Source organism: Salvia miltiorrhiza, chromosome 7, assembly GCF_028751815.1.
Source record: "Salvia miltiorrhiza cultivar Shanhuang (shh) chromosome 7, IMPLAD_Smil_shh, whole genome shotgun sequence".
In the NCBI taxonomy this organism is placed as follows: domain Eukaryota; kingdom Viridiplantae; phylum Streptophyta; class Magnoliopsida; order Lamiales; family Lamiaceae; genus Salvia; species Salvia miltiorrhiza.
This window is the reverse complement of record NC_080393.1, coordinates 59,410,020-59,427,812: the sequence shown is the minus strand read 5'-3', so window position 1 is coordinate 59,427,812 and position 17,793 is coordinate 59,410,020. Positions and strand designations below refer to the sequence as shown.

Below are 17,793 nucleotides of genomic sequence, written 5' to 3'. Positions count from 1 at the left end.
TAGATTAAGTTTCTTGTTATGATTCTTCAATTGAAGAGTGATTAGTGAAGATTCTACTTAAGAATCTTGTTAAGATTCTTCAATTGAAAAGTAATTAATTGGGATTCTACTTAAGATTCTTGATTTCAAACAATATTAGTGAAGTTTCTTATTAAGATTATTCAATTGAAGAGTGATTAGTGAAGATTTTACTTAAGATTCTTGATTCCAAACTAGATTAGTGAAGTTTCTTGTTAAGATTATTCAATTGAAGAATGATTAGTGAAGAATCTTGTTAAGATTATTCAATTGAAGATTGATTAGTTGGGATTCTATTTAAGTTTCTCGTTGAGATTCTAGATTTTTGAATTCAATTGCATACGTTGAATTCAATCACAATAAATAGGAAATAGAGAGCGAGGTAAGTGCAATGTTGTTTGAAAACATGAAATAAATAGTTCAAGAAAACATAAATGTAAAAAGAAAGGGCAAGTGTAATTTTGTTCCAGAATATGAAATAAATAGTTCAACCAAATATAAATACGTAGAAGTGCTGCTGCCAAGGTAGCTGGCCCGACCGCCTCAATATCTCCTCGAACATAGCCATACGCTGCTTAAAAGGCTCACGTGCTGCTTGTTCGACCTCAAGTGCTGCTCGCTCGGCCTCACGTGCTACTAATTCTGCAGCCCTGTCCTCGTCAGCTTTCCGCAGTCGCTTCTCCAGCTTGGAGATCTGTGTCTCATCCAGCCGGTTCTCACATCCAGTTTCAACAGCAATGCGACGAATCTCCGCCTAATTCATACATAGCAATACATAATTGTTAGAAAATAAATACATCTCACTATGTATTAATATTTGATTAAACTTAAACACTTATATCTAGTCTCTCATCCTTCGGCGACAAAAAAGGTCCATCCTCGCGCATGTGGAGACGGAGGAAGGTGCTATAGTTCTGTGCAGCCGGGGGGAGTCCAGTCTTCAAGCTCTGTTCATGCATGTATATAAGATAAATAAAATATAGGGGGCCGCTCCAATGAGACCCCTTAATTTTAATTAGATCTAGAGCACGATCTGATGCGTTTATTTTATCAATTCTATGGCTGATATTGTATCTGGAGGGATAATTTTTTTCGCAGGGTTCGAATCCTGGAGGGAGCAGAATATTTTAAATTTTGTTATTCATCAGTATATACTGCATTGTTCATCAGTATATACTGCCTTGTTCATTACCAATTTTTTAAATTTTATTTTTCATCAGTATATACATCTTGTTCGTTAGATATACGTCTTGTTCATTAATATTATACTATTTCTTATTCACTGTCCTCAGTGTTACACGAAAAATAGGGGGTAGCGTGCCCCTATATAGGGCCGCTCCAATGAGACCCTCTAATTTTTATGAGATTTAGGGTACGATCTAGTGCGTTTATTTTATCAATCCTATGACTGATATTGTATCCGGAGGGTGATTTTTTTTCCACAGGGTTCGAATCCTGGAAGAAGCAGAATATTTTAAATTTTGTTATTTATCAGTATATACTGCATTGTTCATCAGTATATATGTCTTATTCATTACCAATTTTTTAAATTTTATTTTTCATCAATATATACATCTTATTCGTTATATATACGTCTTGTTGATTAGTATTATATGTCTTATTCATTGTCCTCATGTTACACGAAAAATTAGGGGTCTCATTGGAGCGCGCCCCTATATATCTATACATATATAGAGAGAAATAGAGAGAAGAGTTCTATGGAGAAACAAATATTACTTAATTTATGAACTTATTTTATAATTACTAACCAAACTCTGCTGCATGATACGAATGAGACCTTCCAACGTGCCTGCTGATCCCTGTACCGACCCCATCATACTTATAATAACATATTATTTCATCCTAAACACACATACATAAAATTCACTTAATCATACTTAATTTAACAAAATTATCTAATATAAATAAATTAATCTAACAAATTAAAATTAATCATGCTTCATAATTAATTATACTATAAATTAATTTAATTAGTATTAATTTTAATCTAAATAATAGTAAATAAATAAAAAGACAAGAGCGAGAGCTTACGTACGATGATTTAAAGCTCAACTCAATAATAATATACCAAACTTGAATTGAAGAATATTCAAATTCCACCAAAATTGCATGTGGTGCTTGCACACGAACGTACGACGACTTTGCATTGACCCACAAGCTTACAAGTTGAATTTTATGAAGATGAGTTGTGAAATGCAAACCACACAATACATGTATATATACATAATATCTGTGTTTCATTTCTTCAAAGAAAAAGAAAATCTGTGTTTCATTATTGAATCAGCTCCTTCCCAAACAACATGTAAGTTATATTGAGTGTATATTCCCCTGAAGATATATTACTTGCTCTCGAAACCAACCAGCAGCTGCTTACTGCTTAGTACTACTTCTTCCACTGCCAATCATGCTCATGTAAGTTTGCTCTATCTAATTTCAATAAACACACTTTTTTTTAACAATTGTTATCTTCGTGATTTACAATATATATATATAGGGAAGAGTTTACACTACAAAAAAACCCCTCCATACACTACAAAATTACCGGCGGCGAGACGCCGCCGGTATTGCCGCCGGTAGTTTAATTTTCGGCGGCCGTCTCGCCATTACCGACGGCAAAACGCCGCCGGTAATCGCCGGTTTTTTTGTAGTGTTAATGGAGACCACTAAATATTCAAAGAACAAAGATCAAATTTCAGTCGTTGATCTTATCTAATCTAATGTACGGTTACCATTTATTCACGCCATGTTCAACGAAATTTTTTTGTTGAATATATACAGGGTCGAATCCCACAATCCCAAAAATTCAGTATTTATTCACGCCATGTTCAACGAATTTGACGAACGTTCAACGGAATTATTGATGTATATGTTCAAACGGATTTGATGAACGTTCATCAAATTCGTTGGACATGGCGTGAATAAATGCTGATTTTTTGGGGATTGTGGGATTCGACCCTGTATATGTTCAAAAAAAAATTTCGTTGAACTGACGTGAATAAATGATGATCGTTAGATTAGATAAAATCAATGATTGAAATTTGGTCTATGTTCTTTGAATATTTAATGGTTTCCATTAAACTCTTCCCTATATATATATAGAGGATATGATTAATATAGAACAGAAACCCCTCTTAAGAATAAAACTAAGAACTATTTTACAGCGTTAATTGATAGGATCAAAATTGATGGCCAAGATTAATTCTTTTCCTTTCACGGGGATTGATGATTAGTGACCTAATTATGAGAAAGGGTAAAAAAGTGATATTGTATTTTACAGTATTCATTCGCTCCGTAAAATTGCCGCTTCCATCAAAAAGTTTAATTCTTTAATTCTTCTAGGATTTTCTCGAAAAATCAATTTCAATGAACAAGAAAGATTGGAGGTTCTAAGTGTTGCTATATTTTTGTTTAAGAAATCATATGTGAAAATATTTTATTTTCTTATTTTGTTAAATTTGTTTAAAAAAATTAAAACACTTGAGACGAAATGTAACTCTTATATACTTCGTGTACAACTCCAATATACATAGTATACAATATATATCGTGTGCAACTTCAATATAAGTTGTGACCCCATGTTTAGTGAATACTGAATATCTATCGGTTGAGATAGAGACTTGCTATTTCTCTCGTAATTTGTTGTCCACAACATGTGGTATGCATAAGTTCTCTTCTAGTCTGTAAATGGATATATAATCCTGCCAATTAAATCAGTTTTTTTTTTTTGGCATCAAAATTGTTTGATCATATTTATGTGAAACACATCAAAATCATATATTTTGGGAGTGATTCTATCTTTACAGAACAACGCAAGCCTGCTGCGCTAGCTTGAATGAAAAACTGACGAAACTGAGCACGGGGGCAGAATCAGAATGCACAATCTACAGAGTTCATGAACATTTACGGAACGTGAACCCCATTGCTTACGAGCCCGAGGTGATCGCTATTGGCCCTTATCACCGCAACAAGGATCATCTAAAAATGATGGAAGATCACAAGCTACGTTACTTCCAGCACCTCATCAGAAGGAAACCTTCCAACAATGTGGAAAGCTACGCAGCATGTGTGGGCAGATTGGAAGCCGAAGCAAGAAAATGTTACGCAGATGAGCCTACAAGCCTGAGCCCAAGCGAGTTCATACAAATGCTTGTACTAGATGGATGCTTCATCGTTGAGTTATTACTGAAGCGCGACATGGTGTCCCTGAGGGAGAAGAATGATCCCATCTTCCAAATGGACTGGATTGTGACTAGCCTGCAGCGGGATTTAATGCTCTTCGAGAATCAACTCCCACTCTTCGTCTTGTGCGAGCTGTTCGACCTGATTGAGGATCCCGGCCAGCATAGTAGGTTGCAGGACCTTCTCGTGCAATTCTTCAGCATTATGTGTGATGGGGAAGGCTACAGAGGACAAGCAAGCATAGCTCCTCGTAAGGTGAAGCATTTGCTTCACTTCATCCATCGTAGTTGGCTTCCCCGCGGCACAGGCACAGGCGGGAGGAAGAAACAAGATAAGGGGTTGCAGTTCATCAACAGCGCAGCGAGGCTTAAAGAGGCTAATGTCAGGTTCGAGATATCCGAGCCGCAAGCTGCATTGTTCGACGTGAGGTTCGAAAACGGGGTGATGATCATGGCGCCTCTGAGGGTCGAGGACAAGACCGAGTCGTTCCTCCGGAATCTCGTTGCGTACGAGCAGTACTTTGGGCAGGATCAGGACAATTTCGTGACGGATTATGTTATGTTGCTGGACTGCCTTATTGATTCCTCCAAGGATGTGGAGATACTGTCGCGTGACGGAATCGTGAAGAACTGGATGGGCAATGAGGAAGCCGTGGCGAAGATGGTGAACAAGCTGGCTGAATCGGTGACTGTGCCCAGAAGCTTCATGTATGCGGAGATGTTTGAGAATGTGGAAAAGCATTGCAGGAAAAGAAGGCATAGGTGGATGGCCATGTTGAGGCGTAATTATTTAAGTAGTCCTTGGGTTATTATGTCTCTACTTGTTGGTGCAGTGCTGCTTCTGCTCACATTCACGCAAACAGTTTTTACCATATTACAGGTGGTCTGAATTAGAAGAGGACTCACCATTTCTGCTTTATCACATGTAGCGATGTAAACTAATTTGAGTTTGATCATGTATTAAAATCTAGAACGAGGGAAGCCATTTTACTATGAGTAGTGCTATTTGGACAAAATTTGTCCAGACATAAAAGGTCCATCCATAATTTAATGTCCCACTTTGTAGTCGGCGCGAAAACTAAGAAAACTGAAAAAGGTGTTGTGGGTGAAATATAAAGGTGGTTGACTAAAGTGATAAATGTGTTGTGAGTGGGTCCAATAGTGAAAAAGTGTAGTAAATATAAAATATAAAAGTGATAAAGGTATTTTTAGGTGAGTCGATTAGTGGCAAATGATACTCCCTCCATCCCATTAAAGTTGGCCACATTTTCTTTTTAGTCTGTCCTATTATTGTTGGTCACTTTCTTAAAATTGAAACATTGAATTTAATTAAGCCAAATTAATTAATTTAATTTAATTTAAATTTCTACTTAAACCTAAACCCTCTTTAAATAAACACACACACACACACACAAACACACAGCCGCACACACTCACACACATTGTTCTCTCTCTCGGCAGGGGAGCCGCCGCCGTCGACAGTGGCGCCGCCCGACGGGGCCGACGTCTGCTGCCTCCATCTCCTCTCTCCTTATGTCTCTCTCTCTCTCTTGCTCCCTCTTTCCCGTTCATCCTCTCTATTGCCGGAACAGGACGCCGACCGCTCCCTTTGGACCTTGGACTCTAGCCTCTCTCGACGGCGCTGACGAATCCGCCGCAGCCTCTCGCCCCTCCGATCGACTGCGTGGCGGCACATCTTCTTCAGCCACGCGATTTTGGGGGCTAGGGCTAGGGCTGCGATCGAAGGGCACCCGCGACGCTTCTCCCTCTCGTCTTTTTCTCTTCTTTTTGAACACCCAAAATTCTTGGTTTGCATGTTGACAACGAATTTGGTTTGAATTGATTTTTTGGCGAAAATTGGATTGAGGAAATTAGAACATAAAATGGTTTTGGAATAGGAAATTGGTGGAAATTGCATGTTGACCGCCGACGACACCTTTGCCGGAGAAGAAGGTGAATGGCATCCAACAATCATCCCCTCACGTCTTAATTTACTCATTAACACACTCAATTAAAACATAACAATGAATTTCTTAATTTCCGTGCCGAAAAGAATGTGGTCAACAATAATGGGACGGAGGGAGTAGTAAATATAGGAAAAGAAGGAGAGTAAAAAAGTACAAAAAATAGAATATGACTCGAATTTGTGGACAAAAATTTAAGAGCAAGTAGGGCTTTAAATTGTGGACGAAGGGAGTATTAAAAATTAATTTATTTAAAATTTTTAGTTTAAGTTTAAAAAGAATTTAGTTAGTTTTATTTGACTCGTGAATCGTTTGTTTCTTTTTTAAAATTAGAGTTTCGTACCTTTCAGTTAATAAAAATTAAGTCTTAAAATTTAATTTAAAAATCTTATGGTACTATTCATGCACCATCCTTATTCAATTCAATTTTTTTTAATTTGTTTTTTTTTTCAAAATATATGATTTTTTATTTATACTATTCAAATTTATTTATTTATTTTTATTATTGTATATAAGAAAAGATGCATAATTTATTTATTTTTATTATTGTAAATAAGCAAAGATGAATTATTGGATAATAAATTTCAAAATTTTCATCTTATACAAAAGTGATTTACATATTGGATAACTAAATGAATTTTAATTTACATTACTACTTTCCCAAAAATTTATTAAAATTATGTGCATGTATCTTCATTAATAAAATTGAATTTTCTTTTCTCCATTGTACTATGATTGCTAGATAGCATTCCAAGCTCCAAGATCGAATTCCTATCGAACGGGAATTAGTAGTAGTGCTAGTGAGGGTATGGAAATGGAATTCATCGATTCTTTCCAGAAGTTATATAAATTGGACCCTAGACCGGGTGACTTTTTCGTGCTTGTCCTTGGAAATAAGAGAAAAATGTTCAGCCCCTTTTCTAAAGAAGAGATTGAAGAGTATGGTTTACTTGGAATCATAATCCATGATTTAAAAGAATATTATCTTTATATATATTTTTTATTTTACCTATATTTTTTCTAATATACAAACTAACCCGTTAAACATTCAATTTTATTTGATGGTTGTAATTTATATCATTATTACATTTTTTCCAGTGAACTTTTCGGTCTCGATCCGTGGCATAGACATTCTTGCGTCGATGATGGGCCTCCCTTCCCACAGACGACGCCACTTGTAAAGGAAATCGACTCAACAGAATGAAATTGCACACAAGATTACGTGGTTCGGGTGTAAACCCTACATCCAATAATGGAAGCTCACGCAATAATGGAAGCTCTGCTACTGAAGAAGAAGACCCGACGTTAGTTATAACTAACTCAGCTCCCCCTTTAAATCCCAGCCGCATGATAAAAAACCAACGGTACAGATTATAAGCTCCAACTTTGATATTTACTACTAAATCCCTCCGTGTTTTTAACTTTGCACAAAACCCCTTCCGCATAAACGTGATATCCAATAAATAAGTAGAGAAAGATAAAGAGAAGCTAAAGATTGTAATTGTATTTCTTTGTAATAATCAAAGTCAAGAAAAACAACATCTAGAAGTAGAAATATTTAGCAAAGTCAAAAGAAATATTTTGTATGACTTTAGTGAGATTATGCATGACTTTACTACATTTCTGAACCTATAAATAAGTATCATTGTAATACGGAAGAACAATCAAGAAATACAATAACAATCATTTGCTTCTCTTTATCTTTCTCTATGCATTATGATAATACCATGTTAATACCATGTTCTAACATGGTATCAGAGCAGGTTCAATCCTAGGAACTCAGAAACAAATCATCATCGTTCATATCCCAAACCAAAAACCTTTCTTAGCCAATTCACCAAATCAAGGCAGCCTCTGTTCTTCATTTCCTGAAAAAAAAAATGCCAGGAGAGATTGAAACCATAAACCAAACAGATTCAAATAACCCAAATCCAATCAACTGCAATGAAGAAGGGATTAAAAAGCACCGAAAACTGATCGGAAATCACCAATTATTTCAGTTCCTCCCTGGATTAGATGGGAGATACGACAAACTTTGTCGGGACATTCTCAAAAAAGTTCCCGTTCCCTCAGTCAAGTCGGCGTTCTCAAAAGTGAGAAGGGAGGCCGCCCGACTACAAAACTTGCAGCCGGCAACCAACCGCTCCGACAGCGACGTCTCATCATTGGGAGTGGTCGGAGCCGGAATCACCGCCACCCACCGCCCTACTCAGCGGCCTGAGGTCCGACGGCGGCACAGACGCCTTCAAGCTGTGAACCGGAAATTGACAGCCATGAACAAGTTGTTGATGGAGGAAAACGATCGGCTGCAGAAACAAGTCTCTCATTTGGTGTATGAGAACAGTTTCTTCCGACAGCAAACTCAAAATGGAACGCAGCACCTCGTTCTGCGCGCAGGTCCGCGACGCGCCAAATGTGAGCGGGTAGAGGGAGCCGTTCCGGACGGGGATGGCATGGGAGACGGAGGCCTCATTGCCGAGGCGTACCGCGTGGACGCCGTGCGCCACCGCGAAGCCGCTGATCTCCCATCTGGGGAGGGCGTGAAGCCCAAGGAGCACCGATTTGAGGGGGAGGCGACTAGAGAGGATGGGGGAGGCTCGGTGAGCGGCATCAAAGGCGTGAATGAAGAAAGCGGCGCCCATTCTAACCGAGAAAGTACTTTAGTCTCCCAAGGTCCTTCATTTCGAACTCCTTGAAAAGATTTGCTTTCAACTTCTGGATTTCTTCTAAGTCATCCCCTGTTATGATCATGTCATCAACGTAAATGACTAAGCAAGAAATAAGATCACCTCGTTTCTTCATCCCGTTCCCCTGATGAGCCGTGGCACGGCGAAACCAGTTGTTGCCTATGAATGACCCTAAGGTTGGGAAATCCCCAACGAGGATGGGAAAGATGCAAGCATCGTCCGTGACAGTTGGTATCAAAGCCAACCGGCGGGGCAAGCCGTTTCGTATGGGCGGAATGAGATGCTCCCCGCCGGGCGGTCTTTGGGCGGATGGGTCTCTCAGGTCCCCATGAAAGCCCTGGTGCGCGGGAGCAAGGCGGTCGAAGAGTCGATGCCTTGTCGTTTCCAAAGGCGACCAAAGAGGGCCGTGCGCATGCCCGGCGAAGGAGCTTGTCAGCTCGGCGAAGGAGGAAGAGTCCTCTATACCGGGTCTCCATCGGGTGCACGTCGTGTCCGGGGACGTCCACGAATCAAGTGGGGGAGACTGTCACACGGTGCCCGTTTCACCCTCGCACGCCCGTTGCCATCGTGGGCAAGCCGTGGCGAGGACCAACGTGAACGTGCGCGTGTGGACTCATGGGCGGATGCTTGGCGCGCTCTGAAGGAATGGCACAACTTGGGTTTCGCCTTTCTCGTAAGGAAGGGAACGGCGTTCAGTGAACGAGGAACGCCTGTCCGTTGGGACACGCTGGTTGGGAGCTGATGCCGTTCCCCTGATGAGCCGTGGCACGGCGAAACCAGTTGTTGCCTATGAATGACCCTAAGGTTGGGAAAGCCCCAACGAGGATGGGAAAGATGCAAGCATCGTCCGTGACAGTAAGCATTTTTTTGAATGCAATTTTCCTCTACGCGTGCTCTCTCTCTCTACGCGTGCTAGCTCTACGCGTGCGACCAGAAAGAAGGGAGTTTGACACGGCACTAGAATGGCTGTTGTCGGTTTCCGGTGGTAGATTTGAGCCCGGCGTCGGAGCGACGCCGTGCCGCTCCCCCGCGCAGTCACTATCTGCGCCAAGATTCCACCGGAAAGTGCTACTCTCCGCCACGCCGAGGCACTGCTCGATCAGCGCCCTGCCAGATCCGCCGCTGTCTCCACTTCCAGATCGGAGCCCAGCGCGGAGCCGCTCTGACCTCTCCTTCCTCCGCTTTTGTACCAGAAGCGCGGGGGCGTTCAAGGAGGATCTTCCGTTGACACCATGGTGAGGACTGAGGCGGCTGCCGACGGCATCGTGCACGGCATCGCCGAACCTGAGCCAGGGAAGGCGCTCGACGGCACGCTTGCTGACGCGGGCGTTGGCGAGCTTGACGCTCGTGGTGGCCAGTCCGGCCGTCCACCTCCATTCTCGGTTCTCCTACCGGTGATTGATTCGAGTTCGCCGGAAGTCCATCGTGACAAGGGGGGCCTCAATCTTCCCCTGGTTTCTTCTAATTTTGACAGGTCTAGATCCCCTGCCAATGTTCCGTCTCACCAACCGCCTCTCGTAAAGCCGGGTTATTCTTCCGGCGCAGTGGCTGTTGGGCAGCGCTCGTCGGGTTTTTCACCGGCGCAGAGTTTGATCGGTGATCCTAACCAGGCCATCCCTGGTTTGATACAGCCGCTGCCGTCTGTTGTTACTTCAGTAGCGCAGGTGCCGGGTTCTGCTCCGGCTGTTTCTTTCGCTGGCAAAGTAGCTGATAAAGTCCAACCCAAATCCCTTAAGAAGCCGGATGTTGCAGCGTATGGCCTACGAGGCCTTCAAATACAGCGACAAGGAGAGGTTGTCACCCTCTCAGTGCCCAAATCGGAATATCAAACAAAGTTGGAAGAGTTTCAATTTGCACTAATCGGTAGACTTATCCAACATAAAGGGGACAAGCCACGCACGTTCGCCGACCTCTCTCATGAACTTCGAACCATATGGCAGTGCGCCGACTGTCAACTGGTGCCCATGGCTAAGGGATTCTTCGTTGTTAAATTTTTGACGATGGAAGCGAAAAAGAAAGCTAAGGGGAGTTCTTTTCTCCAACTGTCAATTGGCCACGTACGCTTCCGTGAATGGACTAGGTATTTCGATCCGTATAAGGAAGTGTCGTCTCTGGCTCAGGTATGGGTTCGGATATATTATCTCCCTGTGGAGTTATGGACTCCGGTGATTATTGCTGGTATAGGTCGTGTGCTTGGTCATCCTATGCGAATTGATAATGCCTCCGCAACTGGTTATGTGGGACACTTTGCGCGGGTTTTGGTGGAACTTGACATGGCTTTGCCTATTCTCAACTCGATGTACATTGATGACGGCGATAGATCGTTCTACATTGAGTTTGGTTTTGAATCTATGCCCCTTTTTTGCTCGCGTTGTAAACTTACAGGTCATTCAACGGATAAATGCCGGAGAGCTGATAGGGCCACGAGCAAGCAAAAGATCACTGAGCCTCCTGCTGTGGTTGTGAAGAATCTTGATAAGGGAGAGGGTCCGACTCCTGCATGGCAGCTCAAAGTTGATATTCTTAAACCTCTATCAGGTCATGATCTTCTAGACGCGGCACCTTTTAAGAAAAATGATCTCCCTCTGGCGGGGGATGCTAACCGATATCAAGCGCTAGATGAGGATGAGGAAGAGGAAGTGGAGGAGACTATCATTGCGGACTCCAATTTTGAAGCAGAGCCTTTACATGAGGAAGAAAATGATGGGTCGCCTCACACGGACAAGGCTAGTGATAAGGAGGGCTCGAATGTAGAGGGAACTTTGGAGTTGGATTCTGGAACGAATAGTGGAGCTGTGGTAGAGCAACAACCGGTAGTTGGGGCAAAAGATTCAGCGACCCAGCGGGTTAATTCGCCGATTAAGGAAGTTGATTTTGATAATAAATCAATTTCTTCTCCGGATGACATGGCGAGTCGTATTATTAGGTTAGAGGAGCAAGTTAATCAGGGGATGCAGTTGCTCTCGGAGCAGAAGCGCGGACGTGGTCGTCCAAAAGGCTCGGTAAAGGGACGAGAGCCTATACATGCAATTCCGGAAGGTTGTATTAAAAGTCGTCTCAGGAATGCGGAAGAAATGGGCAACAAGCCGATGGAGTTTGTGGTTGACGTCACCAATAGGCCTAGTATGATTGCAATGAATAATGTCGTCCATAGGCGTTGGTCGGATGATTTGGATAATGATCCTGACTTTCCTTTTTGAGTTGCTCTCCTTCGCTTTTTAAGTTTTGTGCCCTTAGTCTGCATCTTGTGCTCTCAAGGGATGTTTTTTCTTTTTCACTTTTTAATAAACCTCAATTTAATTAATAAACGTGATATCCAAAACACAATGCACAAACACGTTTTTCTTTCCTTTGAACAAAACTAATAACAACAGAGGCCTAACAAAAAACAACTCATACTTAAACATAAAGAAAAAATACAAAAAATAAATGTGAGAAAAATCTCATTATAAACATCAATACAAAAAATAATGTGAAGAATAAACCTCACTATAAACAAAGTTATGAGTATAAATATAATCTTTACATTAAAATACCTACATCGAACATTTTACAAACCTTCATTATAAATAAAGTTATAAGTATATATTCACCATCGTATTCATATATCAGATTTTTCAGATTTCGATTATGAGTAATATTTGATAAAACCACACACAATTGATCATGTAAAAAATATGTGTCTTTAACTATAAACCAACATGCAAAAGAGATTAATCCCTTTTATTAATCCTCATAGTAGATTAGGACTACCAAAACATGTAATTCTATTTAAAAACTCAAGTGTGTAACAAAATGCTACTTGATTTATATTTACATGCATTGTTAATTTGAACATGTTAAAACATGTTATTATCATAATGCAGAGAATAAAGAGAAGCAAGATGATTGTTGTTGTATTGCTTGATCTATCTTCATATTACACTGATATCTATTTATAGAATACAAAATGAATCAAAGTCCTGCAAAATCCCACTAAAGTCACACACAATATATCTTTTGACTTTTGCTAAATATTTCTATACTTCTAGATGTAGTTGTTTCTTGACTTTGATTAGTATTTTCAACACTCCCCCTCAAGTTGAGTAACGGGAATCCCGATATTCAACTTGCCAAGAACTTCTGAAAAACTCTTGGAGTTCACAGCTTTGGTTAAGATGTCAGCGAGTTGATCTTCGGATCTGACAAAGGGTAGGGTCACGATCCCTCTTTCGATCTTCTCTTTGATGAAGTGCCTATCAACTTCAACATGTTTGGTTCTATCATGTTGCACCGGATTTTCAGATATGCTGATGGCGGCTTTGTTGTCACAGAACATTTGGCATGTTTTTGTTGGATGAAGACTTAACTCCATTAGTAGCCTTCTCAACCAAAGAACTTCAGTCAGCCCACTCTTGATTCCCCTGAATTCTGCTTCTGCACTTGAGAGTGCCACTACCTTTTGTTTCTTGCTTCTCCATCATACAAGATTCCCTCCAATGAAGGCAAAGTACCCTGCTGTTGATTTCCTGTCAACTGGGTTTCCAGCCCAGTCAGCATCAGTGTAGGCTTGTATCTCGAGATGTCCAGTCTTCCTGAACAGTACTCCATAATCAAAGGTTCCTTTCAAGTATCTCACAATTCTGAGTGCTGCTTCCATATGGTCAGCTTGTGGTTGGTGCATAAACTGACTCACAACTCCAACAGCATATGCAATATCAGGCCGAGTATGGGAAAGATATATAAGTTTCCCTACCAAACGTTGATATTTTCCTCGATCCGCCAATTCAGCTCCCTTCACAATCTGTAGCCCATGATTGACAGCCATAGGCGTCTCAGCTGGCTTGCAATCTAGCATCCCAGTTTCTGCAAGAAGGTCAAGAGTATACTTCTTCTGATTGATAAAAATCCCTTTCCTCGATCTGAGTACTTCGATCCCGAGGAAGTACTTTAGTCTCCCAAGGTCCTTCATTTCGAACTCCTTGAAAAGATTTGCTTTCAACTTCTGGATTTCTTCTAAGTCATCCCCTGTTATGATCATGTCATCAACGTAAATGACTAAGCAAGAAATAAGATCACCTCGTTTCTTCAAGAATAAGGTGTGGTCTGAATTGCTTTGCTGGTACCCGAACTTCTTCATAGCTGTGGTGAATCTTCCAAACCAAGCTCTGGGAGACTGTTTGAGTCCATATAAAGTTTTTTTCAATCTGCATACCTTCCCGTCCTCGAACTCATCTGAAAAACCTTGGGGTGCATCCATGTATACCTCCCGTTCTTCTTCAAGCTCACCATGAAGAAAGGCATTTGTAACATCAAACTGATGAAGATCCCAATCCTTGTTTGCAGCAATGGAGAGGAGCACCCTGACAGTGTTCATCTTTGCCACAGGCGAGAAAGTTTCTGCATAGTCGATCCCATATGTTTGTGTGTAGCCTTTTGCAACTAGCCGAGCTTTGTATCGCTCAATAGATCCATCGGGTTTTCGTTTGATTGTGAAAACCCATCTGCATCCCACAGTTTTCTTCCCTTTTGGCAACCGACACTTCTCCCATGTGTGATTCCGGTTTAGGGCTCCTATCTCTTTCTTCATAGCATTTCTCCAATGCTCGATCTTCAGGGCTTGCTCTGCTGTTTGTGGAATCTCCTCATCATATAAGGCCGCTTCATAGGCTGTGGCATTTTTGGACAAGTTTCCCTTGGCGATATTCCCAATTGAGTATCGCGAATTCCTCACAATTTTCTCTGGGGTATACCGTTTAGGAGGTACACCCCGATTACTCCTGGGTGGTAGCACATATCTCCCAGTATCTCCATCTACTGTATTATCCTCATGTTCTTCTTCAATGACTTGAGAAATATTATCAGCAGAATCAGAAGCCACAATAGTAGGTTTAGAAGATCTTACCTCAGATATCAGTGGCGGAGAAGATATAGGCTCATGCAGCGGACTAGATTGTTCTGGAGTGGATGAAACATGCTCGGTGGTTAGGTTAACTTTTTCTGTTGGATCTGCTTCCGGGACTGGCATTGGTAACCAACTTAACAAGTCGATCTCACTCTTATTCTCACTTTCACTCTCCCCCTGACTGTTAGGGTGGTTACTGTAAAAATACTCAGTTTCGAGAAAGTCACAGTTCATAGTGGTCACAATTTGACGGTTTTGAGGGTTGTAACATCTATACCCTTTTTGATTGACCCCATAGCCCACAAACACACACTTGATAGCGCACGGAGAGAGTTTTGTCCGCTCATGTTTGGGAACATGAACGAATACGGAACAACCAAATATTCGTGGTTGCAGCGTAAGGGCAGTGGGTATATTAGAAACAGTGGATAATTTCTGTAAAGGAGTTTGAAGTTGGAGGGTTCTGGTGGGAAGGCGATTTATAAGGTAAGCAGAGGTGGCGACAGCTTCAGGCCAGAAGTGGGTGGGTACCTTAGACTCAAGCATCATAGCACGGGTCATTTCAAGGAGAATTCGATTTTTTCGTTCAGCAACACCGTTTTGTTCGGGAGTATGGGAACAAGTGGTTTGATGAATTATCCCTCTTTGTTGACAGAAGTCTTGCATGGATCGATTGACAAACTCCCCCCCATTATCGGTTCTAAGGGTCTGGATATGTTTTTGAAATTGAGTTTGAATCATTTTAAAGAAATGAGTGAACTTTTCAAAAACTTGAGATTTATTTTTGAGAAAATACACCCATGTCATCCTAGTGCAATCATCAATAAAGAGTAGAAAATATCTAAAACCTTGACCCCCCACAACAGGTGAAGGACCCCAAACATCAGAATGAACAAGAGAAAATATGGAGTTCACTTGTGTGTCATTAGGCTTAAAAGTTTTTCGGTGGCTTTTAGCTAAAACACAAGTCTCACAAGATAGAGTCTCATTTTTTACTAATTTAGGAAATAAAAGCTTAAGATACCCCGTGGATGGATGCCCTAATCGACGGTGCCAAAGCCAGGCTTCCCGGTCAGCAGTTCCATGAGCCAGCATCACCTTGCCTTGCTGAGCTATCTCATCCACATAGTACAATCCATCCCGCTCAGTGCCACGCCCAATAATCTCCCCCGTCCTGATATCCTGAAGCAAACAGAAGTGGGGATGCATTATCATGGTACAATTGAGCTCTTTTGTAACATGGCTAATAGATAAGAGTTTGTGTGAAAGAGACGGGACATAAAGACAATTTGAGAGACGTAAAGTAGGGGAAATTTCTATAGTTCCGGCTCCTTTAACACAAGTCAAATCACCATTTGCAGTCTGAACATGCGTACGATGTGATGTTGATGACTTAATAATATCAGTTTTATCAAAAGTCATTGTATCAGTGGCTCCACAATCAAAAATCCACCCTTTATCTCTATCCCTATTATTACCTGACATCTCGTACGCAGCTGAAAAGTTTGAAGGCCTTTTAGGGTCAATATCATGATTATGCATTTTTTTGGGGTGGTTTTGCATAAAATGGGGTATACTATATAAATCCCTAAATTTCGAGGGACTAGGCTGCAAATGGGGGCTATTCTGATATTTAATAAGAGTAGGTGGGTCTTTTTGCATTAGATGGGGTAAGTTCTGCAATTTAACAAAACCTCGGGGTAGCCTTTGTGTTTTATTGAATTTTAGGGGGGCAGATTTTAAGAGATGGGGTAATTTTTGCAAATAAAGGAAAGAAGGAGGGTTTAGTGTGAAAACACTAAACCCTATACCTAATTTTAAACACTTATTTGCTTCTCCAGGCGCCTCCCTCTCACATTTACTCCTTCCATTCTGCCCAGCCGCGAGATGGAGATACGCGGCCACAGCCGCTGCTTTCACGGCCACCGTCGTTGTTCTCCCGGTCACCGACACAGCACACCCACACACGGCTTCGCCTCTGGCTCCGGCGAAGGTCCAACTCCGCCGCCGCGTTCCGATTGAAGTCGCCGGCTGGAGCCGCTGCTGCTTCGCCCGGAGCCGACGGTCAGCCGTCTGGCTGAAGGGCCGCCGCAGCCTACTGCTGCTGCTGCTACTACTGCTTGAGATCGGTGATTCAGCCGCTCGCTGGAGGAGCGTTGTCGACCGCTGGCTCGCTGACAGCAGTATCTCGCCAGCGCCGCCTCGCTCAGAGCCGCCGCAGCCGTCGACAGAAGGAGCCTTACTGAAGGAACACTGCCGTCGACCATGGACAGTAGCAGCTTCGGCAGCCAGTGCCCAGTCCGGAGTCGTCTGACACCGACGACACTGATACCATGTTATGGTATCGTCGCCCAACAGCTCTCTGCGGCTTTCACCCACAACGGCGGCGCCGCTGCCACTCTCCATATTTTGGTGAGGTTTTTTTAGGTTTTTGATTTTGGGTGGAATTTGAAAAGAAATCTGAAGATGAAGCTTGCGGAAATTGAATTTGGTATTGCTGCCCTTTTTTTTTTTTTTTGAGTTCCAAGGATTAAACCTGCTCTGATACCATGTTAAAACATGTTATTATCATAATGCAGAGAATAAAGAGAAGCAAGATGATTGTTGTTGTATTGCTTGATCTATCTTCATATTACACTGATATCTATTTATAGAATACAAAATGAATCAAAGTCCTGCAAAATCCCACTAAAGTCACACACAATATATCTTTTGACTTTTGCTAAATATTTCTATACTTCTAGATGTAGTTGTTTCTTGACTTTGATTAGTATTTTCAACAGAACACAAACATGAAATCTGCAGCCACATATACAATGTAAGAACAAATATAGTTATATCTTGTACAAGTAAAAATTGAAATACAAGTTATCTAGATATTCCATGTGATTTATTTCTTATTACGAATCAATTAAAAGTTATCTGGAAATGGAATATATATAAGAAATAAAATATTATCTTAATTTACACCTCGAATTGAAGACATCAAATTGAAATTACGACATAATACAATTGAGATCGAGACCCCGATTTTCTAATAT

At 41.4% G+C, this 17,793-nt stretch overlaps 1 protein-coding gene across 1 annotated transcript; it reads left to right on the top strand.

Moving 5' to 3' along the window:
• The first annotated feature begins 2,202 nt into the window (after positions 1–2,202).
• On the top strand, positions 2,203–5,250 carry LOC130995198 (UPF0481 protein At3g47200-like). Its single transcript, XM_057920355.1, has 2 exons — positions 2,203–2,451; positions 3,843–5,250. Exons 1-2 carry the CDS (start codon positions 2,444–2,446, stop codon positions 5,104–5,106), a joined length of 1,272 nt encoding a protein of 423 aa, XP_057776338.1. The 5' UTR covers positions 2,203–2,443; the 3' UTR covers positions 5,107–5,250.
• Positions 5,251–17,793: the final 12,543 nt, after the last annotated feature.